General features: G+C 38.8%; 1 protein-coding gene across 45 annotated transcripts in view; it reads left to right on the forward strand.

The window, feature by feature from the left end:
- The window catches only part of svila (supervillin a), a 93,789-nt gene that overhangs the window by 14,390 nt on the left and 55,222 nt on the right, over positions 1 to 24,177 (forward strand). For 19 of the 45 annotated variants that reach the window (XM_020712510.3, XM_020712511.3, XM_020712512.3 and 16 more), the window contains exon 1: positions 16,951 to 17,716. The exons of 9 other annotated variants lie outside the window; for them this stretch is intronic. In XM_020712510.3, the coding sequence (XP_020568169.1) occupies positions 17,659 to 17,716 (58 nt within the window). In that variant the 5' untranslated portion in view covers positions 16,951 to 17,658. Of the gene's footprint in view, positions 1 to 4,792; positions 4,984 to 16,950; positions 17,717 to 24,177 lie in introns of those variants that run through there. 17 more of the 45 variants (XM_020712514.3, XM_078938566.1, XM_078938567.1 and 14 more) reach the window with 2 other exon arrangements.

The following is a 24,177-nucleotide window of genomic DNA, read 5'->3' on the forward strand; positions in this document are numbered from 1 at the left end:
ATTGAATTGAGACTTTTGTGAGAGTAAGCGAACCATCACACACTGACGCAGTCTGACAGGGTGAGTTGAGCAACACACACCTACACCTGGTGCTGCTCTTCATCATGCTCGCTCTGAGAGATTAAGACTTGCCATATAAAGGAAAGCACACAAGGCAGGTGTATTAGAGGACATGCATGAGTGTTTTATTACAGTGCCACTGAATGCTCATTTGCTTCCACTTTTTTCTCTCAGGAAAGCTGTTTCTCACATTTTGGAGATGGACAAGTCCAGTTTATGTTGGTTTATAGTCACTGGAAGGCAACATGTTTGTTTTGTCCATTGATCCTACTAGATTTCACCTATCCAGGATTATTTTTAGAACATAACTGCCATGAGAAAAAACAAGGGAACCCTGTATAGTATACATTTGCACAGTTGCTTATCATAATTTATTTTACTAACTTATATAAGATTACCATGATTTGAAATGTTTATATATATATTTTTTTAATTTTTATTTTATCACGATATCAAACTGTGCAATACGCATATCTCAAAAGTCGGCAAAAAATGTGATAAATGGTAACCTTAAATGTGCTGAAGCAATGTTATAGCAGCTTGCAGTATTTAACAAATCAAATAAATCCCTTTATGTATTTGACCAATCCGATGGACGCCTTCATGTTGTTGACCAATCGGATAAACTCCTTTACATCATTGACCAATCGGATGAACCCCTTTTACGTTAGATGTTCGCCTCCTAGGTGAAGGTTGAGGGTCATTTTGAGTATAATTTCAGTTTTGTTGAGTCTTATTTAAATTAAACTGTTGAAGTGAAATGGAAATGATGTATTTAGTTGTTTTGCTATTTGTTTATGTACCGCAAGTTACATCGTCATCACAATATTGATCACTAATATCGCAAATCGTGAGTTCTCTGCATGTCGTGCAGCCCTAATACAAACATACATACAAGCACATGTTACTTTGACTCTTTTGATGATGTTTTACATGTTTAACATCAAACTTTCATACTTGTGAGGATGTGCAGTTACAAAATGTAACTGCCACAAAAGGGGCCTTGTGAAATTTTATTTTTTACATTAAGTGATGTTCTTAACGTAACTTTAACTTTATGTAATACACTCTTAAAACTGCACATGACTGTAATGCTGTTAAATGCTCATTTTATTCTGATCTTTTTTGTGCAGTTCAATCAAAATGTTGCACCATCCGGTTTGAACCCCTATTGTGTGTTGTGAGGCACTGCCCATGCAGTGAATTTGCTATGTAACGCCTTCTGATCCGCTGAAGGAGCTGACACTGTTTGTCGGTTCCAGCTCATGGACTCCATCCATGGAGGAAAGTAGTTCTTCTGGGTATTTCTTTTCTCTGCCTTACTGCCCGTCTGTTTGACTCATCAGACCTACTGGGAGAATGAAAAGATTCTCATCGCTGATGGGTGAATCGGTCAAGCTCCACTTCCAACCCTTTGTTCTTTCTTTGCCGCTCATTAGGACAGATCTCTGCTTCTGCTCATCAGTCATAATAATGTCCATTTGTGGTGTCAGAGGTTCTCCAGGAAATGTTCTGTTAACCAATCCCATGGCTGTAACTGTCTGACACCCCACATCTGCTGATCCGTTACCGCCAAAATGGGGATAGCCCTAGTGACACGTTCAAAGCCACCCTCTGGTTCTGTGGTTTGTTGGTGAACCGCCTGTTGGCTCCAGTCTGGTCACATGACTCATTCACTCCTCGCCATCTGGCATTCTCTTTCTTCATCCTGCTTGTGTGTACTGTTGACCCTTCAGTCTGTCTGCTTTCTCTCTTCTTGTTTGTCAACAATTTTACATTAGGTTAAGGCTTTTTGTTCCAAAAAAAGTGCCTGAAAGCAGCGAGCCAATGAAAGGTACAGTCTTGACATTCCTGCTTTGGTTTTATCCTAAACAGTAATTTTCTGTCTTACTTTCTTATGTTTTCTCTCTAAAATGCTTTAGAGTCTGTCTTGCTCAATCCAGGGTAGAAGGCTTTCTAGCAAAAAGGGATTCTGGTCTGTGTTTTATTTTTCTATACCTTAAAGAAGCTTGAGGGTTGATTTTGTGTCCTGCTCAGGGCCCCGTGTGGACGTTTCCTCAAGTTTGATCGATGTGAGGGCAGATCCTCCTCACAGATCTGCATGTTCTACTGTCTGTTAAACTAAAAGTGGGTGACCCTCATCACAGAAGAGCCTCACACATTTCCAGTTCTCTCTGCATCACCCGTCTTTGTTTTGACGCGTCTGCAGCTGTTTATGGGAAAACAGGAGTTTTCGCTGTGTGGTGCTGACTGTTCATGCTGGTCTGGGCTGCAGGCGGTCTGTGCAGCTCCCTCTTAATGAGACGCTGAATTAAAACCTTGTGTCAGATCTTTCTCTGCTGGCTCAGATCTGCCGTTTTCTGATGGCGGGTGTCTGTGCAGTCACTGAACTCTTGGTATCAGCACTGAATCCAGCAATGCAGGGCAGCAGTACAGGGTTTGGCCATGTTCATCCGGTTGGCACTAGATGGTGCTGTTTGCTGAAAGCCATCAAACTTGGATGGAAGGAATTGGATGGAAACAAAATATCTGCTTTACCGTTCTTGGACACTTCCTGCCCCAACCTGTGGGTGTGTTGGACTCCCCCCTTTTCAGCCTCAAAGGCAGATGATGTGCAGTCTTCATGGTACTCCAGGAAATACTTTGACTTTTTCAAACCTGTTGTCAAAATTCTATTAATGATTATTGAAATACTTAAAAATTGAATGTTATTTGGCAATCAAATCTTTCCCACATTTTCTGACTATCATACTCTGCTCCTTAACAAAGGAAATGTAATATTCATTGGAATCTGTTATAGCATTTATGCTATGTTGTTTTTTCATTTAAATTCATTGTTTTGTTTTTTGTGTTCATTGTTTTTGTTTTTCAAATACATACATATTTTCAAAGTTTTGAATAGCAATTTCAAAGAATTGAACAGGGATAACACAGTGCTCAGGTTTTTTTTTTTTTAATCTGCCACCCATATATTTCTTTTAGCGTTTCTTTATAATCTGGTATGTTTTTGCAATAGAAAAAAACACCAACAAGCTGATGTACTCTGATCTGAAAGAAAAAAAAAAAAGTCTGAAACCGCTGGTCAAAGGAATGTTTTGATGCCATCATGTGGTGAGAAGTTTTTAATGCTTCTAACTCATCTGTGGGTGTGTTTTATGGATTGATTTATTTGTTGTGCGAGTCCGTTTTTTGAATTTTTCTTAAATTACAATTTCCATGATCTGCTCTCTGGCAGGGCACAGGCATTGGGAAATCCACTTTGACTAAAAACCAAACCAGCCATCTGAAATGTCCTCCGCAGTGTTTCCCAGCAGATGTAAAAGCGCCGTTCTGAATACAAAGTGCAGCAGTCTTGCAGGGGGGAAAAAAAGGAGCTATTGTTACCATTCACCTCCTTTAGGTTATTTGTTTATATACATTTATCTGGCTCTCATCTTTTTTTATCTTAAAAAAAGGAAGTTTTAAAGCTTTTTTCATATCAAGCTAACAGTGGGGTATACATGGATGACCTGTAGTTTGGATGACTATCAAAAACTACAGGTGTTGCAATCATAACAGCTGTTAAGATAGTATTTAATGTAGAGGTCAATAAAAAGCAAAATAAGGTTTTTAGTGGTGAAATCGTGCTTTTATTGTGAAGTAGAGTGTACTTGTGTAAAGCCTGTGTAATCAACAGTTACCCATCGTAGACCCACTTCCATGAAGTTTTCTTGGGTGTTTTTAACATGTTCTTCTGGCATTTTTCCGATGATGGAGGACACTTATGCAGATAAGTACGTTTAAAATTAAGTTTCTGAGTATGTCTTTATTCAAATCGTCTATCAGGTGCAGACCGAAAATGCCTTTTAAAAAAAAAAAAAAAAAGTTTTTGTGATGTAGACTCATAGAAAAATAGATCCATGTTGTTTTCCTCGTTTCAGCTGGAATCTGGATCAACACATTACGACTGGATAGTGCAAATATTGCTCGCCATTTTTGTTGCACGACAAATGTCAGTTTTTGGGTGTGAGGGGCTGTAAGCTAGAGGGAGAGGGTGTAAACAGAGAGCTCTCAGTAATAGGAAGGGGAGGTAGGGTGGGGTGGCTCTACAGCAACAGTCCTGCCCACAACTCACAAGTCAATTTTTGATTGACTTCTGCCGCTTAGGAAAAACTATGTCCTAGAAATCGACACAGGTTTTTTAACTTTGCCAAAAAACTGCATAATCATAATAAAAGCTTTAAAATGGTTTAAAAGATGACTGGAGTGGGACTGTCTTTTCAAACCTGTTCCAAACAGGAAGTCCAAATATTTATTAGCATGTATTTGTCATTTTGCTCTTTTTTGTCAACTTTCCTCCTCTAGGTGGCTTTATGTTTTAAGTTGATGGAAATTCTCTTTATAGTAATAATTCAGAGCATTTTCCATTGTTTTCAGGGTTCTGCACACACACAGGCCACCGTATTTAATCTATTATGCAATTTCCTTCACCTCTTCACCTGGTACCCAGGCTCTAAAATTTTCATCATAGGTGCATTTCCTACAAACTGTTTTAAATGAGCATTAAATACAAAGCTGTTGATTGCTGTTAGTTCATGATATAAAGAATAGCTTAATAGACAGGAAACTGGCCTTGTGTTTGGTGAGGAAAGTCTCATGACTCTTTGATGCTGTCATCATCTGATCGATCTGGACTGATGGGGCTGGGAAAGCACCGCTCTAAATATACCACCTGTCCCCCACTGCCTGCATCAGACATATGCACCCGCTCTCCTGAAAGAGGCTGGACGATGGAAAATGGGTGGGGGCAGCATTCGCTGTGGACTTGTCAGTCTCTTATGTCCCACCGTCCTCCAAAGCTCTATCCTTCCACCGAGACAGAAAACCTAGAAAGTTCTCGTTCAGCGTCAGATTGATTAACACTAGCCGCCTGCTGTCGTCCAGGTAAGTGGTTTTCAGCGGATGCTTTTGGATCTCCATCTTTATCTGAGAAAAAGTTGTTGTTTGATGTTAAATGTTTGGGTTCAGCCATCTTTTCAGTTTGTCAGATTACTCACAAACGGTTATAAAATGGGTTTTCTGCTCAAATAAATGGTCAGACTAAGATTTTGATTGTTGGGGGGGGGGGGGGGGGGTAAAGCACCCCCATGTGTGACTGTGCGGGGCAACAGTTGTTAATTGTGCTGCACCTGCTCTGGCTGTCATGACACAGAGACAGAACTAGAGTGCTGCCTAACACGGCAACACATAACAAATAGTTTTACACAAGTTTTTCCATGTATACAAGTCCTGCCCCCACCATTACTCATGCAGAACATAGGCGCAACCTTCCAAACCTGAACATAAAATTTTTTGGCCTTTTTGGGAACATTTATGTTCAAGTTTTACGAGATCTAAAACCGCTGGGACTACCTTGCGCTTCCTCTCTCCTTGAGTGCAAAATGCAAAACAAATTGCTAATTGACTTTCTGGTCATCAAATAAAGGTTTTCTGCTTTGTAGACCAAACAAATAAATGCATTCACAAAGTAAAGTAACTGCTACGCATTTTAGTCTGGACTATTAAGTCAATATTTAATTTTTTTAGAAGCCTCTTAGTGGTGGAGAGCAACTTTTTTCAAGAGGACCTGGCTTCAGACATCAACTTCTTAAACCTCTATAAGAACCGTAAGCCACCCCCCACCCCTCCAATCCTTATATTTTCCTGTTTTAAGCTTTAGTAAAAGACATTTTTTCTTCAATTCTCAAATTTTTGGGCTAGGTTTATGGAAAATTGGATAATCCTTGCTTCCAACAGATGAAATGAAGCACCATTGGTCAGGTCCCTCTAATCTATTTAACACCACAGGTTACAGCAGCAAAAAGAAGCTGTAAAACGGGGGTCAATAGGAATACCTTCCTTAAAACACCAACCTTCTCTGGTCTTTTTAGTAACTGCAACATTTGGTACATCCAGGTTGGCTTCAAATCTTGTAATTGACAGTTTGTCAGCTAAAGCTTATCTTTGATTTCCTCAATTATACAAGACAGTTGGGGCTGGATGATGAGAGGAAAACTCGTTATGTGCGAAATGAATAATCAATATTGCGATGACTATATAACGTGTGGTACATGAACAAATAGCAAAACAACCAAAAACACAATTTCCATTTCACTTCAACAGGTTAATTTAAATAAGAGTCAAAATAATTTAAATTATACTCTAAATAACCCTCCTCTTAATAGGAGGCGAGCATCTAAAATAAAAGGGATCTATCTGATTGGTCAACAATGTGAAGGGCTCCATCCGATTGGTTAAATGCTTAATGGGATTTATTTGATTCATTAAATACTTCAAGTTACCTTAAGATTGTTTTAGCGCACTCAAAGTAACCTTTTGGGATATGCGTATTGCACAGCTTGATTCTCAATGACTATAAATTTGCGATTTATTCTGCAGGCCTAAAGACAGTTAATTTAATAATAGTAGTAAATGTATAACAAAATGTCAGGCCAAGGAAATAATATATATATATATATATATATATATATATATATATATATATATATTAGTCCAAGTTGGAGTCCATGTACAAGGCTGAATGCCTTAAAACGCTACAGCAGTGGATGAACTTCAATATTATTTTGTAATAGAACGCATTACCCTTTTTACTATACTGACTGGTAGACCAAAATTTGATTTTTAAAAATTCCATAAGACTCTATGAACTTGAAAAAAAAATTTATAGCACAAAAAAAAGGAAAAAATGATATATATAATTTCCAAGGGAAGAACAATAAATTATTTTATTGGCTCAAGAAAAAAATAATAAAGAAGACTGTTCATGTTCCTTTTATTGGTTTAACACAAAAACCTGTTTCTAAAAACAGCTCAATGATTTTGTCAACCCCTCGTGTTGCTTTTCCTCATCAGGTCTTTGAAAGCTCAGAGCGACATTCTATTTTTACCCTCTGCTCTAAATAAACTGGAGACCTACTCCAGTTACTTAATTGGCTGAGGTCTGATCTGATTTCCGGCTTTGAGGAAGGAGGTGAGGATGGCACAGTGATGGTGTGGCTCTCCTCTGTAACACATTTTCAGCACCTGACCATGTCACAGTTTTGTCAGCTGTTTCTCAGCTTGTTGTGTCAGACTTACTGCTGTTGGATTGGCTCTGATCCAAAGTGACGGATGCTGGACACACCCAGATCACAGCATCATCGGATTATGTTGTGTCGTAATGACATTTTAATCTCACTCAGATCATAAACTGGTCGGCTAAATCATTTTAATTCGCTATAGTAACACAAAGGACAAACCTTAATAATGCAAAGCAGGGGTTTCAAGCTCAATTGCACAGGGGGTCAAAATCCAAATCACACTTTTAGGTGGCTGGGCCGAAAAGGAAAAACATGTCTTAAACACACTAAAACTAAGTTTTTAAACTTTTAAAACTTAACTTTTTAAACATAAATATGAATAAAACAGACAGGAATATTATTTCACAATAAATCAACTTAAACTTCAAATAACGTTCAATGTTTTGCTCTCCACAAAAATATATTCCTTCAAAATTAAAGTTAGAAATAAAATGTTAAAAGAAAAAAAAAATCTAAAATGTATTTGTAAGCTGTTTTATATTAAAAAAAAATAAACTTAAAAATATCACAAAAGATTTTGCTCGCCATAAAAATATATTGTCAAAATCATACACATATGAACATACTGCAGAACTAAACATGGCCTGGAAACAAAAATAAAATTTGTTTTGTTTGCTCGTGTCTAATCAGAAATAGATTCCAGGCATCACTTTTTAGCATCAAGTTCATTTCTATTTGGTGTGTGAGCTCCTGTGGCACTGTGAAACGTATCAGTAATATGATTAAATAAATAAAACTAAACTTGAGATTACTCCAAAAATATTTTGTCTTCCTTATTTTGTGCAACACCAACAGTAAATATCCTCCCAAAAACATCTATAGAGTCATAAACAAATGAGCAGGAAAATGCCCATTTTGGCAAAACTGGTGTTCGGCAAGGCAGTTGGCGCACTGCATGATGGGATTTGTGGCTGATATTGTAGTGAAGGTCACAGATACATTGGGCATGCTGAAAGATCTGGGAATGCAGGGACTGTGGGATACCATTCCCTTTTGCCTGTCTGGGCGGATTAGAGTTTAGGTGTGGGTTTTTGTCTGTGTTTTTTTGTCTAGCTATTTTACTCTGTTGTGCCTTTACTTTAAAAAAAAAAAAATGTACGTTTATTTCTTTGTGCACCATGAGTGAAAGGTAGGGAGGGAGAGGTTGATGACTAACCCCCTTTGTGATGTGTAACATTGTGTGGCCCAAAATTAATCCGAGTTTATTATAACTAAGCATTCAGCCTCCTTAATCTAACGTTGCTAAAAGGTATTTCCAGTGCAAAATGTCGCCAGGCCATTAATATTAATAATTTAAAGTTATCTGATTGGCCGGATATAATTACTCAGTGGGCCGGATTCGGCCAGGGGGCCTTGACTTTGACACGTGGTGTAAAGGCTACTTTTTGATGCTGTATTCAAAGTGACATGTTCTATTTTTTCCATATTTATCCATGCCATTTCTGTTCGTTATTATGAGATACATGTTGGGAATGGTTGACTGTTTATCCATAAGATATAATAGATATTTTATTCAAACAAAATGTACTTATACAATTTTGCCAACCAGAGATTGGTTTTCATTCTGATGCTACGTTTACACCGGCCTTAGTAATGCAAATTAAAACAAACCACTTCCAATGAGAAATCTATGTTAACGTTTGTATAGCGCGTTTTGACCAATCAGGCACTCGAATTTGATAGTAACGTATTGATGACGTACCCTTTAATTCGCTAATAGACTTCCATTTCTATTTTCCAATCCCCCTTAATCCCTTTTGGGGTCTTTGGGTTGCTTGAGCCTATCCCAGCCAGGGCACACCCTGGACGGTTCGCCAGTCCATTTCAGGGGCAGAAACAGGCATGCACACACACACTCATTCACACCTATGGACAATCTAGAGACCATTACAGTCATACTTCTCCTTTTGGTCACAAAAACTTGGCCACAAAATAAGATACAAAGTAACAAGATTGAGACACAAAATGTAGCTCCTTTAATACCTCTGGTTAAGGTGACAGATTTTCCCCTTCGAGTAATAAACTTTTAGTAAGTGATCTGGCACAGTAAAAGTAGATTGTCATTGTTCTGTCAAGGTCAGAACAATTAAAGGATCTGATCAACAATGAACGATGACTATTATCAGTCTTTCTTTGAACATTAAGTTGCGATTGGTGTTTCACAGTTTACTGAGTTTGTGGATGGCGGTCATTTTTCCAGATTCAGATCACTGCACCTCCGTACAGTCCAGGAAAATGGGAAACAAACTTGATGTTTCTTCATCGTCTGGACAGCATTGCTTGGGAAGGTATTTATGGCAGCTCAGGATGGAAACAACCTTCCTGGCAAGCAGGACTGAATTCTGCTGTTCTGTCTACTGAGCAGATGTGCTGATTTAACAGCTGAAAGCTCTGTGTATGAGTGCACTGGCTTTGGTGAAGATGTCTCCCCAGAGATCTGTTTGCTCCAGACACATGCATGTTTTAACATTTCGGGTGCATCATGTGCCCTCAGGGTCTCTTCATCATTTTATAACAGATAAACATGTCAACTCCAGCAGATTTTGTGTGTTTGAGAAGTATGCAGTCCGGTCTGTTATTTTGTCAGATACTTATTAATCCATTTGAAATAAAAACTTCTTGAGGAATGAATTTTTTAAGAGATTCAACAATTACTCTTTACCTATTTCTGTTTTTTAGCAGCGCATTTAAGAAAGAAATTGCGATTGGTTTAAACAAAAAAAAGTTGCAACAGTTGATGCTGTGAGTAAAAGTATTGAGAGGAAATTACAACTTCAGTTATGTAAAGATGAGCTTGACTTTAAATTAGTTTTGCAGCCACAAACTTTTGCTTTTATCCTAAAGTTAAAGTATTAATTGGTAAAAAATGTATTTTAGATTAAAGGCAAATTTTAATCAAAGTTCAACAGAGTTCATTAAAATTTTATTCAGCTTCTCCTCTGTGCTTGTTAAAAAGGATTGGCCCTAAGGGCCATATTGTGTCCAGCATTGCTCCAACAACAGTCCCCTCACTCGTGTGGTCGTTTGCTTCAGACTTCTCTGTTCTATTCTGGGAAGGTCGTGTTGAGGTGTCGCTCTTGACAGAGCGGCTGTTTCTTGATGTGACTATTTGGGGTGCGATTTGTAAACCCTCAGAGACTTGAGGCTGTTATGGAAAGATGTCGGTTATGAGTTTTGCAGCTCTTGTGTGGGACAAGCTTTGGTACTCCACTGTCTGATATCTGATCTGAGAGGCCCAATGGAGCTTAGTGGCAACAACTGTGCAGATGGGTAATGACATTTATGCGTCCTAGTAAACCCTGTTAGCACATGCTTTTGCATGGAGAGAATCTTCACAATACTCGGGTTACAAAAACTTTGTGGATAAAAAATAAAAAGCTTAAATTGAAGACCAGGGCAAGAATAAAGAAAAGGTCTGAAGGTAGGGCCATACACAGCGCTTGGTGACAGATGGTCTTCACACTGGACAAGCAGGAAGGAGCTTCTTTTTCTTTTTTTTACTGTTTACTACTAGCGCATGTCCGCCACCTATAGTTGGAAGAGGCTTGGTGTGAAATGTCAAAGCTGTGTAAATCTCGTGAATCTTTCTCCAGACTTTTTCTTTCTCAGGTCTATGCCAATAAATGAAAGGCTTGGTGTCATGTAATTCCAGCTGGGCACAAACCACAATTATAATTTCTCCTTCGTGATCGATTTTCAAATGGTGGGGCATTTTGAGAATTAATAAAATAGGGAAACCATCCATTTGTCAATTCCAAATCTAAGGAACTTGCATTGCTCCGTGTGAACACGAAAGTTTTGTACGCGGATGCCTAAAATGGCTGTTTACATAGACTCTTCATTGGAAGTGGCTGCACGATGTGACTATAGCATGAAGCAAGAGTTGAATGCAGCTGTTCATCTCTGTTTTTTGAAAGTGACCGCCATGGTGTTTACCTTCCCTACTTGGGACAGATTTACTAGACACATTTGATCCATGCATAAACAAAAGTCACCTAATCAACACCAAGCAAAGACAACAAAGCACCTAGTGGTTCTGAAGGTCCAGATTAGGGCAGCCCTGGCGTAGAGCATCGGGGTTAGAAACAGATCTGACCTTTTCCATTTGTAGAGCTACCGTACTCTGTCAATAAAGCTAGCTGAATAAGTCCCTACAATAATTTTTGCATTTAATTATTGCTCCACTTCTTTTAGTTGTTTCCTTTAGGGATTTCTGGTCTTAGTGACTAATTTAGATTTAATATTTTAATTTAACCTTCTTTTCATTACCTTCGATTTCACTTCTAACACATCAATGAACCTAATCCTAGATCTGCTTTTTTTTCTTTTTTTTTTTTTCTTGTAGGAACAGTGTTTGATGAAATGACTTACTAGTTATTGTACCTTTCAAACAAGATTTGGTCCAGAAGACCACGAGTTTCTTTTTGGATATTCTCCTAAAAACTGTATTAAGCAACACATTTTAATTTAGTCTTTGTCACAAAGACAATAATTCTCTCTTACCATCTAAACAAATGATATATCATTGGAAAGATATATTGTTGTGTCCTCTATAAACATTTCAAGATTTTTAGCTAAAAATGTGTCAAGACACGGCCAAAACCTAGACTCTACTACAGATGACAAAAAACAAATAAGTTGATTCTCAGGAGGAACTTTAATGAGGGACAGTCTGTAATTACTAAATCTAGAACCAAAACAGTATTTTCTATCAATGCTCGAGCTGGAGGGTTAAAAAGTGTTCCTGACTGGATTTGATTCTAGGATCTGAAACTAAGACTAGTCCATCTCCAAATGAACGACGTAAAAAAATCTGTATTTGTGTTTTAAACCAACTTTCTGAATTTGTTTCCGTCTGCATTTCTATATGATTTAGAAACATCAATCAACATAAATGTTAAAGTTATGGCTTGTGTCAACCTTACATTAGCTGCCTTTTTATGTGTATTTGTAAATTATTACCACTCGCTCTCCAACCCCCTTTAAAAAAAATAATTCATATTTACATTGCAGCAATATTTTCACTGTGTGCAGAGAAGAGACGCGCCAAAAAACCTGGAGCAGGAGACACCCCTTGAAAAAACACTTTTTTCTTTTTACTCTATTCTTAAAGGTGTTGTATGGGGGCATTAGACTCTTTTTTTTTTTTTCTTTTTTTTTTTTTTTCTTTCTTTTTATGTCTTTTTTCTAGAAGCCAAGCCATGAATCTGTGCTCTGGGGGTCATTCTTAGTGCAAACCTACATTGTCTGGAAATGTTTTTCTTAGTGACTGAGTGACTGGCTGCACATGTGAGCTTATCCAGGCTGGAATCATTGAGCTTTGAGGAACATCTGGATGGATGATTAGTGGGGAGGTGTTTCTGTACCTCGATGATCTTAAACACAACCTGTCCCACAGGGGTTGAGATGATAGCGAAGGCAACACTTTTCCTTTGATAAATCCCAGATGAAACTAATATTTTAGTTTTTTTTTTTTTTTTTTTATTCAATGCCACATGATGTTAAAGTTTTTGCTAGTTTTTTCAGGTGCTTTTAATTCGTACACATTTAAAACTACAGACACACCGGGCCTTTGACATACATTAACGAACACGCTAAACATGGTTTCAAGAAAGGCAGATTTAGCCCATGGTTTTCACACTGAATAATCAGGGAGGGGCTTTTTTTTTCTTTTTCTACTGTTCCGTAGCATATGTCCACCACCTACATTTGGAAAAGGATTGGTGTGAAATGTCAAAGCGGTGCAAATCTTCCTCCAGACTTTTTTTTACAGCTTTATTACAACATACAAAAGACTTGGCGTCAAATAATTCTGTCCGGGCAAAAACCACAATCGTTCATGTCTCTTCCACGATATATGTTCAAACGGTTGCCACTTCCGTGAGTTAAAAAGAACGCCATTCACATGTCGCTACCAAATCTGAGTTCCTGATTGGTCAAAGTTTAACCTGGTTTCACTTTGTACAAAGAACCAGAAAATGGTTAAAAAAAACGTTTATAGCGATGCATGAACACAAGAGTTTTAAACAGGAAAGCCCAAGACGTGCATTGACACAGAAACTCTTCATTGAAAGTAGCTGTTTGAACGCTCGTTGCCGAGGTGAGCTTTATTCCAATGACTTCAGCATGAGTTAACATTAGACTGACTTGTATCTATCCATCAGCTGTTGCTTTAACTGCCGTCAGCACTTTGACTCAGTAGCCGTCATCACCTGCATACAAAGAATTGCCTCATGTTTTGACAGAACTTACCATTTCTGCGGAAACAACTCCTGCTTCCATTTCAACTCCTTGTTACTCCAACACTTCAGTGTCACTTCATATCCTTTTACTGCCTCTGTTTAAATCAGCATTTGGCCACTAATTACAATTGCAGGCACTTAAACCTGCTTTCTTGTCACCTTTCTCTGATGTCCTAATTTAAAAGTTCATAAATTAGTTGTCTAAGTATAAGTTTTATTAATTTATATATGGCCCTTAAAATGACCTCAGTCAAACAAGGCGTCGTACATTAAAAGCTTAAAAAAATAAAAAATAAAAACTACAGCTAAAAGGTGAAAACTGTTAACCCTTGTGCTATCTTCGATGACCCCCCCCCCTTCCATTGACGTGTTCACCCTACCATGACAAAAGTGGATAAAGGTGGAAAGATTTCATGTAATCCATGGACACCAGTGAAGATAACAAATCATTGAAGAAAAAAGGTTCAGAGCACTGTCTAGTGGGTCTAGATGACCCAACTCCCAATGTTAAAGTGCCTAGGATAGCACAAGGGTTAAAGAGAAGTTTAAACACGTGACATAAAAATCTAAAAACACCAAATTAAAGCAAGTTGAAACGATAAAACACCCCAGCAGAGCAGAGTCTCTCTGTAAAGACAAGCATGGAGCCTACACAGATGGATGTGATAGAGTTTAAGGTTTAGTTTGGGAGGTTTTCACAACTAACAGATTGCAGTGAAAATGTTTAAGCAGCAGATAACTGACATTTGTTTTAGGTTTACCTCAGCGTTGTAGAGCGTGTGCTTGCTTGTTTTATTGCGGCTCCTCTGGGGGTAAAATGTTGCGCCATTGCAACAACTTTGTGAGGTCTTGAGGACTCATCATTGCTAATTGTGGGATAGAAATGATCTGGTTATTAAACTGATGTCATCCTTCAAAGCACATGAGTCAAAGAAATAAATAGTACTTATCAGACAGCCAGGTGTGGCACGGACTTTGGGGACTCTTAGATCAGTTTTGATCTGCCCGTCTGGGAAAACTGTCAGCCATGCCTACATACCTCATTTAGCACTGTCGCAATCAAATAAAGTTTTTTCCAAACTATTTTTATACAGTTGAAAATAATAATATAATATACTCCTGAGCTCTTTCAGTAAAATCACACAGCAGTGCGCTTCAGGTAAACAGCTAAATTCACTGGGAAAACATTACTGTTTCATATAGAAACCACTGTAGTCAGTCAGTTTTCTCGCCTTTCAATGAGGCCCACGTGATATGCTTTGATACTCCTTCTTTTTTTTGTTAGTTAAACAGCAGCTGAGAACCTTATCTTTACATTGCAGTCATTGAATCATTGTTACAATAAAAGCTATATTAGGACTACTCACCCTTGGGTCCTAAAATATGAAACTATATTTTAAAGCTAATGATGATGCTCAAATGTGTAAAATGCAATATTTAAATCTGTAAAATTAAATTTTATTTTAGAAGATATTAACAAGAAATATTTTTTGCCTCTTGAATGACAATAAAAAGTTCGAATCTCATTCATAAAGGGTGATTGATGTTTTTTTTCCCATAAACTTGACCTCGTGGTGGGTTTGACTTATGGGGAAAATGGGGCCAATCTTACACTTCAAACACTTTCAGTGAAATTCCACAAGTCACAGTTGACATGCTTTTTGTGTTTGGATCATAACCGCTGTTCTTATTTCATGTTTTGTTGAACTACAGACAGGAGATGATCTTTCATGGGATTCCAAAGGGCAAAAATAAAACATGACATATTGAAAGTTTTATTTATTGCACTGATCTGTCCAGTCACCTGTCCGTAAAAGAAACCCGCCTCTAATAATGTACAGATTTGAGTTCTAGCAAACCCCACAGCACACAAACACACACAGATGTCACTAATAGAAAATAAAGAGGTTTGGGACACTGTTCCCTCGTTTATCGCCGGTGATGAGTTCTAAAAATAACCTGGGATAGATCTAACCCAAAAAGTACAGTTATAAATGTTTTAAGGCAGTAAAACTCCTCACTGCACACTTTATACACTTTTCTCGGTCAAACATGAACATTTTCAGACCGTTGTCTCGTTTGAAATCCCAAAGTTCAAACCTTCATTGAAAAAACAAGTCCAGTATTATAGAATGAAAACAACGATCTGCTTGCGATCTCAAAGATTCGGCGAGCTGAACACATTCTGTACAAGAGATATGGCATGGAGGAGGTTGTTTGACCAGCCCCAGAGCCAATCAGGACGCAGAACACAATGCGCCGTAAGAAGGAAAAATCAACGCTTGTGAGGCTGCAGTGAAAAAAATTATGCGAAACAGAGAAAAGTGAACCACGATATAGCAAAGGACCACTGTTCATTGGATTATTTTGGATCTATAATTGGACTTTTTACAATGGGGAATTAATGGCAATTTGCTCGGTGGTAAATCAAGTCTCCAGTGATCTTTTGAGAACCTTTAATATTTGATTCTTTTGGGATTCCATCAGAAGCAAAAGGTAGCGGCCAAAGTAGGAAGCGTCACTGTCTCCATCGATTCATCCAGGTAGATTTAATAAAGTAGTAGGTAAAACACAGTCAGCTGGACTTGGTTTGCCTTTCACTTAAAAAAAAAAAAGAAAAGAAAAGATTTTCCCTCCTCTTTGCCTCTCGGAGGATAGGTAAAACCTTTATTCCTACCAACCTAACTTAAACCTAACTGTTAACCTCAATTTATAAATGTGTGTAAATAATTTAACAGAGATTGGTGGACTTAAAGGGTCTTTAACGTTTAGTTTATTGCAATCTAAAATCTTACCACTCGAAGTCTGCCGAATCCCAACGAACTCTGTCATGAGCTCAAGCGACTCTCCCACCTGAGCTTTGGCGCGTTGATCTTACATTGCTCACATTCTGAACTGCATGAGCTCATCTGAGATCCATTCATGCCATCTCATCTCAGTCTGCCCACCCAGTTTAGTCACTGCATCAGCTAAGCTGCCTCTCACCACACCAACAGGTGTGGTTGGGGAAATTTATAGGTCTCAACAAATGTAATCGTGTGATAAGCTTTGAGAGTTTGCGCTTTTATAACAGAGCAGCACTCTGGCTTAAATTTACGGTCTAAAGTGAAGCCTAAAAATGGCAGCCGCCTTTGTTCAGCTTTCGCTTCTTGCTATTTGTGATTCCAGCTTAAACTCTTCTTGTGGACCTGTTTTATGTTGCTGCCTGCTGGTGGTGACAGCTTTCCCTCTGTGTGCTGCACAAAGATAAGATAATGCTTCCATCACTGTCTGAAAGGCAGCGTTGGGCTCAAAGCCAGCCTCCGTTTCATGCCCTTTTGGAGCAGAAAGGCACAGTCATGCTGATGCATAGGAGCTGTGCATGCACGTGCACCGTATATATGGAAGAATGCATAAGTGAAATCACTGAGTGTGAGTTTATGGGTGCTCTGGCACACTGCCATGATTTGTGTCTAGTAAATCAGTTTGATCTCTCCTGCACCTCTGAGTTCTTCTAGGAAGAGCAGGACTGTTGGCTTCTCCCTCCCATCAGTCACGAGTTGACATGGCAGTGTTCACATTCTCCCTCTTTCTTTTACGAACTTTGTTTTTTCTCACCTTTCCTCTTTTTTTCCCACCTTCTCCTGATGTGCGCCTTTTTTCCTACTGTTCCTTCTAAGAGATGACTGGAATTTCTCGACTGAATGAGATGGTCGTTTTGACGTTCTCTCTCCTTTCTTGCTCTTTATTTCCACTCCCATCCTCCGGTCCTCCTCACGCCTGCTCTTCCCTCCCTGCTCTGCACCGGTTTCTTCTTTGGCATCTACCTCGGGTTTGTGTGAGCCACAGGGAAAGGCAGCGCTCTCGAGGGACACTCCTCTCTGTCTTTCTTTTTCCCCTCCTCTCTGCTCCGGCGAGGCTCATTCTTAATCATGAAGGAGGACAGTTTAGCCCAATCTGAAGAAGCCTAATTTTCTTGCTTTAGCTAATAAGCTTAGTCTGTGCTGAGCAGCTTTCAGCTCTGCAGCTTGTTGTTAGTGGAGCAGAGCAGTAACTCCTCTGCGTGCTGACCGGGACAACCTCTGCTTGTGTCGGCACTGCGGATGGGACGTCTCCCCCTCTGCTGCCTCTCCCTGTAGCTACCTGACTCTTTATGTTTGCTTTGAAGTGCTGAAGAGCCACTTTTATTGCTATTTTCCACCAGAGAAAGCCTTCTCTTCTTCGTCCCTTTCCCTTATAATCTCCTAGTCTTTGCCAAAATGTACCGGAATCCTTGGATCTCCAATTACCTGAGTCATGTCAAGTTCTGCAGCCAAGGTAAGACCAGTGACTGAGGCTCAGGGACTGGTTTCTCTGCCATTTGTGCGTTATGTGCATTGTCCGTAGAGAATGTCCGCTTGCAAAAGTTGACAGTAACAAACTACAGACCATCTTCCTTCCTGCTCTCTGTCCAGTTTTTTTAGCCAGCTGTCCTTGCACTGCAGCCATAGCCTCTGAGGACGAAGCGCAGCACAGAAAAGGCGCGCCACAATCTGCAGGGAGTGAACTATTTCCAGACTCTGCTCCTACTTGGACCCACATTTGCTGGAGCAGATTTATAGTTTATTCCTACACCCTCATTGCTGAGCAATATTGTTTTGATCACTGCTTAACTTTAAAAAATCCCTTTTTTATCAAACATTCAGAGAGCTTATGAGTCTAACCAGCATGTTTAAAACTTGATAAATGGTTGTTATTGACATGGGTTAATGTCAATAAAAGTTGTAATGCAGTTTCTCTGTCCAGCTTGACGCATTAGTGGCTGAGGATTAAAGAGAACACACAATTTAAGTAATAAAAGAACCGGCTCCAGTGACCCAGTGACCCTTGAAAGCAGTTAAGCAAGTTCGGAAAATGTATAGGTGTATAGATTTTCCCAGAAATATCATCTAGATTTAGAAGCTCTTTTTTGTCAAATTTTTATTTTAAAAACAGAAGTTTAGTTCCACAACAATGAAATGATCCTATTGTGCGGAACTCCACAATGTGTTGTTAGTTAGTTGTGTTTGTGCTACTTGGTTTGCACAATTTGCAAAAACTGGGACTCTGCTTCTTTCCTGTTATTCCCCTCAGAAGGTTGGGTAAAGCCGTCTCTGCTGAGCTCACAGGAAACATGATAGTGTCTTCTCTGACAAAGGCACTTCTCTAGTGTTTAGCCTGTATTGTAGACTTAGTGATGGGCTTAATCTCAGGTTTTATCATTGCTTTTGTACCTTTTTCTTTTAAATCCCTGACATGGAAGCATGGAGCTGTCCTCGCATGCACCTGGATGGAAGCGCTGCTCAGGATTTCCTTTACTTTCAACAATATTAGATTAAAGATATTTTTAAGATCTGTGAAAATCTGGTTTCCCTCTTTAATCTTTACAAAATTTCCACCAAAATTAAAACTGAAAAGAATTTTTAAATGGCTTTTTACTGTTGGGCTCTTGAGTACTGATACTCTCTGCCATCTCCGTCATGTTTACTGTTCTGGTTTGTTGAAAAGCTTGTTTAAAGGTTTAAGGTTACAAATGTGTTTGTTTACTTGTCTTTTGCTCTCTGTTTACTGCCTGCAACTTTCATGCTAGTTGGTAGTTAAATACCTAATTGGCTTATTCTCAACCTCTTGCTAAGTCTACTGTTTGTTAAATTGGCAACACATCACTTCTTATTCTTCATCTGTGGGTTCTAAAGCCTTTACTACTTAAGCCTCTCCTGGAGACGAAACTTTGATTAGAAGTCAAGCTGCCCAGCTGACGGTGTAGGTGTGCAACTGTTATAGACTGGCATGTATGTTAAGAAGCAATGACGTACTGCAAACAGTTGGTGGCATGTTTTCTGTTGGGTTTTAATTAAAAGGCTCCTTTCAGAACTAGATTCTGAAATGAGATTAAATGTTGGTCGCACGCTTATTTAAGATATGGTTTTTATTAGTCTATGTCTATCCCTCTATACCTCTATTGATTATTTTGTAAATCTGTGGTAGCCACAGCGTGCCTGTACGTCAATTTATTTATTTTAAAGGCAAACATATGTCTAGTAGTTAGTCCGACAGGTAGCTTTGATTTGGCTTAACAATTATTTTATTGTTTTTAAATCTAAAACGTAGGGCTTCCAAGACAACATGCCATTCAATTCAGTACTCCACCTAACTTAGCATCACAATGAAAGGAAAAAACACTGCAAAATATGTTTTGTATGATTGGACATGAAGTCCGGCAATACTCGTGCCTCCAAACTAGTATTTCTTTTATACTTTACAATGATGATATTTTTGTTCCTCTTTGATCTGAAATTATTTAAGAGCTGTTTTCAAAAACATTGCAGTTATCCCATAGATTAGGATTTTATTGAACAGATAATGCACTCGATGTATTTTATTGTTTGTTAATATCTCAAATAATACACTCACTTACCTTATGGAGACTGACACTACATTTGTGTTAAAGCCTGTGTCCAATTCATCATAAAAAAGCATTTCGTTTGTTTTTTTTAGGTTTTGTTTTTATCTGCAAAAATAAACTGCAGCCACTGCTGTCTTATTTAAACATACATTCCATTTAATATTTGTTTAGCTCAGGCGGTAGAGCAGGTCGTCCAACAACCGAAGGGTTGGTGGATCGATCCCCGCTCTCCCCAGCCAGCTGTCGCCCTCCGAGCTGGGCTAGTCTGCAGCTCACCACTCCCCCAAAGGGATGGGTAAAAATGCGGAGAAGAATTTCCCCATTGTGGGATAAATAAAGCATCAATTATTATTATTAATTAAATCTTACAGATTAAAATCTAAGCGAACAGACAATGCTATCCTCTACACCAGTGGTCCCAACCTTTTTAAACCACAGACTGGTGTGACATCAGAAAATGTTTTCACGGACCGGTCTTTAAGATGTGGCGGACAATTTTTGTAGCAACGCCACTATATAGGAGGAACGGAAACGTGGCAAGACGGAGTCTGAGCTTTCGATTTGACACGCATGACATTGTACATCGCACAGTTGTGATCATCCTCTCCCCCTCCCACACTCATGGGGAAAAAAAGTAGTACTGTCTATTAAATGTAGCTTTCTTTTTTTGGAAGTCGAAGGCTCCTCTTCTGTCTCCTAGCAAAGACGTTTGTTTTTTACTCATTTTGCTAGCTCCTGGGTTTTATTTCAGTGGTAACCTATCACATGTCCAAGAAGAGCACCTTGACCTGCGTCAAGAGTGACATAGACTCTTGACGTAGATCCATTTTAAATAAATCCCGGGGGTTGGGGACTGCTGGTCTACACCAGCCTATGGTTTTCTTCACCAATTACATTTTTACGTGTTACTTGTGCTGCGTACACACCGGGCGTGTGATATGCGTTCAAGAACGCTCTGAACGAGGGCCTTCCTGAACGCACTTTTAGCATGCAGTGTTCATACTGGACTCTCACTACTTGATAGTACTGCATGTACTCACAATTGAAAGAGGCGTTGTGCAAAATTTCAAAGTGTTGCAAATCTTGTGAGCCTTCCTCTAGGTTTTTTTATTTCACCTCTCTATTTCAATATATGAAAGACTTGGTGTCATAGAATTCCGGCTGAGCACAAACTGGGCACAAACGGCAGTTATTAATTTCTCCTCAATGATCAATTTTCAAATGGCTGACACTTCCATGAATTAATTAAAAAGGACACCATCTATATGTCACTACCAAATCTGAGTCTCTGATTAGTCTAAATTCAACTAGGTTTAACTTTCAATGCATGTTCAATGGACGTGCGTTTTGTATGTAAAGCCCAAAAACGGACTTGAATCCACATTTCAGAGGCTGGTGTCAGCTTTGTATAAGGATACTAATCATTGTCTTGGAGCAAATTTGATATTTTAAAACTATTACTCAAAAACTATTTTGCTTTTCAGAGAGTTTGATGTCCATGAATAAATTTATATGAGAATTTATTGCTCAATACAAAATAAGAATTGATATCTTTAAACCTGGCTGCTACATTTTCATAGATAAAGACAGTAAACAAAGGCAAAGAAAAGCAATCAATCACAAAAAAATGGCTGAAGAGAAACATCAGAATGTTGCAGCAATCCAACTAGTAAGATAAAGTCCACACTAAAAAACGTCACTAGTGACTATGGAGCCTTTACAACTCAAAAGTATATAATGGTTGACGTTACTGGGGTGTTTTTTTGATTTTTGCCTAATTTAGACATGAAAGCCTGTTTGTTCATTTGATTAATCCTTTATTATGTTTTAGTTTGTGTTTTTACACAAAACCTTAGAAGTTAATGGAGTGTTCCAATCCCATTGATCATCTAGAATGGTATTGGTAAAATATTTTCTAGTAGTTGTACAGTACCAAACAGAATTCCAAATAAGATGACATTTGATTAACTTGTTGATTTTTTTTCATCTATTGGTAACTTCAGATTTGAACCAAATTCAGTTCAATCACATCAAAAAATATTGTTTACAGTGTTTATAGTATTGGTGGATGACAGCATTTATCACATAAAAAGCTGTGCTCTCTTTATATACCTGAAGGATACTCCATTGAATCGTGAAAAGATTGCTTTTTTTTAATCCTGTTTTTATCATTATCACATTATTTTAGGACATTGCAGCTGGAATTCCTGCTGCATTCCCTCACAGCAACAACAACCACAGAGTAGATTGTAAGCAGCACCAAAGGCTCTGCTACAGCTATGATCATTGTAACGTTTTTTTTGTCTGTGTCTGGAATGACTGATGTGTTGAGGCACTTGGGTTTGTGCGTGTGTGTGTTGGGGGGGGGTCCTCTGATAGCCAACATGCCATAATATATGGACTGTGTGAACCGGACTGCATAGGTCTGGATTGTGGCAAACTTTGTATACTGGATCTGACAAAGACAAGAGTTCACTATCAAGAGGACAGCTCCTATTTTTGCTCCAGCAGTTAACATTTTTACTGCATCTGGTTCTGGTTCACACTTTCAGTAAAGAAACTCTGGTATTTGTCTCCTAGAGTATCTGTCTGTCATCGATTACTCCTCACTGAGCCCATTTACATGCATACCAAAGGTTTGGTAATCATCTGCTTTTTTTCAGTGATTAGATAGATTAAAGTGTGGGTGACATGGCCTATTTTAATAAGCCAAAATATAGTAAATAGTTTCTATTTCATGTTGCGATTGTTTTTAATATTTTTCGAAAAAGAATAAATAGCGAAAAACGCAATATAAACAACGAGGACGGCCGCCGGCTTCACGCATTCCGCCGAATTCGCGCCGCCCTGTTTGTGACGTAACGAAAGGAAGACAAGGCAGACAACATGGCTAGCACCGATAGCGAAGCACAGAGTGATGCTACCGTCTCTATTAGCGATTTATCATCAGATGAACAGAAAGATGAAGAGGAAAGTTGCGGAGATTATCATGATGATGAGTCACTTTTGCAACCGTATCGATTCGAACCCTTTTGCGAAAGTGAGGAGGATATAGCAGAAAGTAGTAGGTCTAGTGATCATGCCGATCATGACGATAGCCAGCATGAAGATTCGGCTAGACTCCAGTAAGTCTAAAAAATGTATAAAATTAAATTACTCCACTTACCCTAAAATATACTCAAAATGTCCCCTTTTGGCCTAATCTAAACAAAGGTAAACACTGGTTTTCAACCCAATTTACAAAATAAATGTCACAAAATAAAAGTTTCCCAGATGGTACTACTCTTTAGTTAACAAAGTCACTGTATACCATTAACAACTGTGGAACATTAACAGTTTTACCCGTTTGAACCCGTTTGAAACCTTTTCTCGTGCGCGCGCGCGCGCTCACACACACACAGTTCAGTTTACTCACGGTACCGGCACCTCAAAAGCAAAAGAAAAAAAACGTTGCAGGCCTGTTGCTTCTCTTGCAAAACATTGAGTGCGTTGAAATACTCCAGTTGGATCCAAGGACAACAGAAAACACGACTACTTCGCCTCAATGTGATCCATCGTGATGCACACTAGCTTAGCAGCCTCCGCTCCCGACTCCAGCGCCGTCCTCTCCGACCCAGAAAACGGCTCGCTCGCTTCCAGCTCACCCGCCTTTCCTCGACTCAGAAGCCAAGATCCTCCTCCCAACTCTCCGTTCAAAATTCTTCGTTTGTGTCCCGGTTTTTGTCCCTTCGAAAACGCAGACTTCTCTCCTGCAGATCTGGAGGGAAAAATCCTTCGCCGTCCACCTTCTTGAACTTTCCCCTTTTCAGCAGCGTTTCTTGTTTGGGAATTTTATACACAGATACACTTTCAGTAGATGTATTGCTACATCCAGCTGCCACACAACGACTTGGCATGTTGATGATTAACAGATTTAAACACGAGAGAAACGAAGACTACCGGTTTTGTTTACATGCTGTCCGAAGCGGAACTGCGAAAATCAACGCCTTTCATGACGTCACAGGTCATATCGGGTTCACTTCCAGCCTGCGCTCTAGCGGCAGATCCAAATCTCTGATTCCTTCGAAAGATGTCTATTATTCATATGCTTCGGATTTTTTTCGACGCGAACTATTGGTATCAATAGAATCAGCGTTTAAAGGGCTTTTTTATTTGACAAAGTTGTTCAAAGCATGGCATCCACACTTTAAGTCACCATGTAAATGTGAAAAATTCCTTTATATAATATAAACAGTTATCCAATGAGAAATTGGATTAAAGCATGTATTTCTGTTTTGGAAAAGCCAGTATTTTGTATCAATGATTGTCTGATGTATGATGTATTTTTATGTCTGTGTAAAGAAAATGCGAAATT

This window comes from Oryzias latipes, chromosome 20 (genome assembly GCF_053564925.1).
Source record: "Oryzias latipes strain Hd-rR chromosome 20, Olatipes_Hd-rR_3.1".
Lineage (NCBI taxonomy): Eukaryota > Metazoa > Chordata > Actinopteri > Beloniformes > Adrianichthyidae > Oryzias > Oryzias latipes.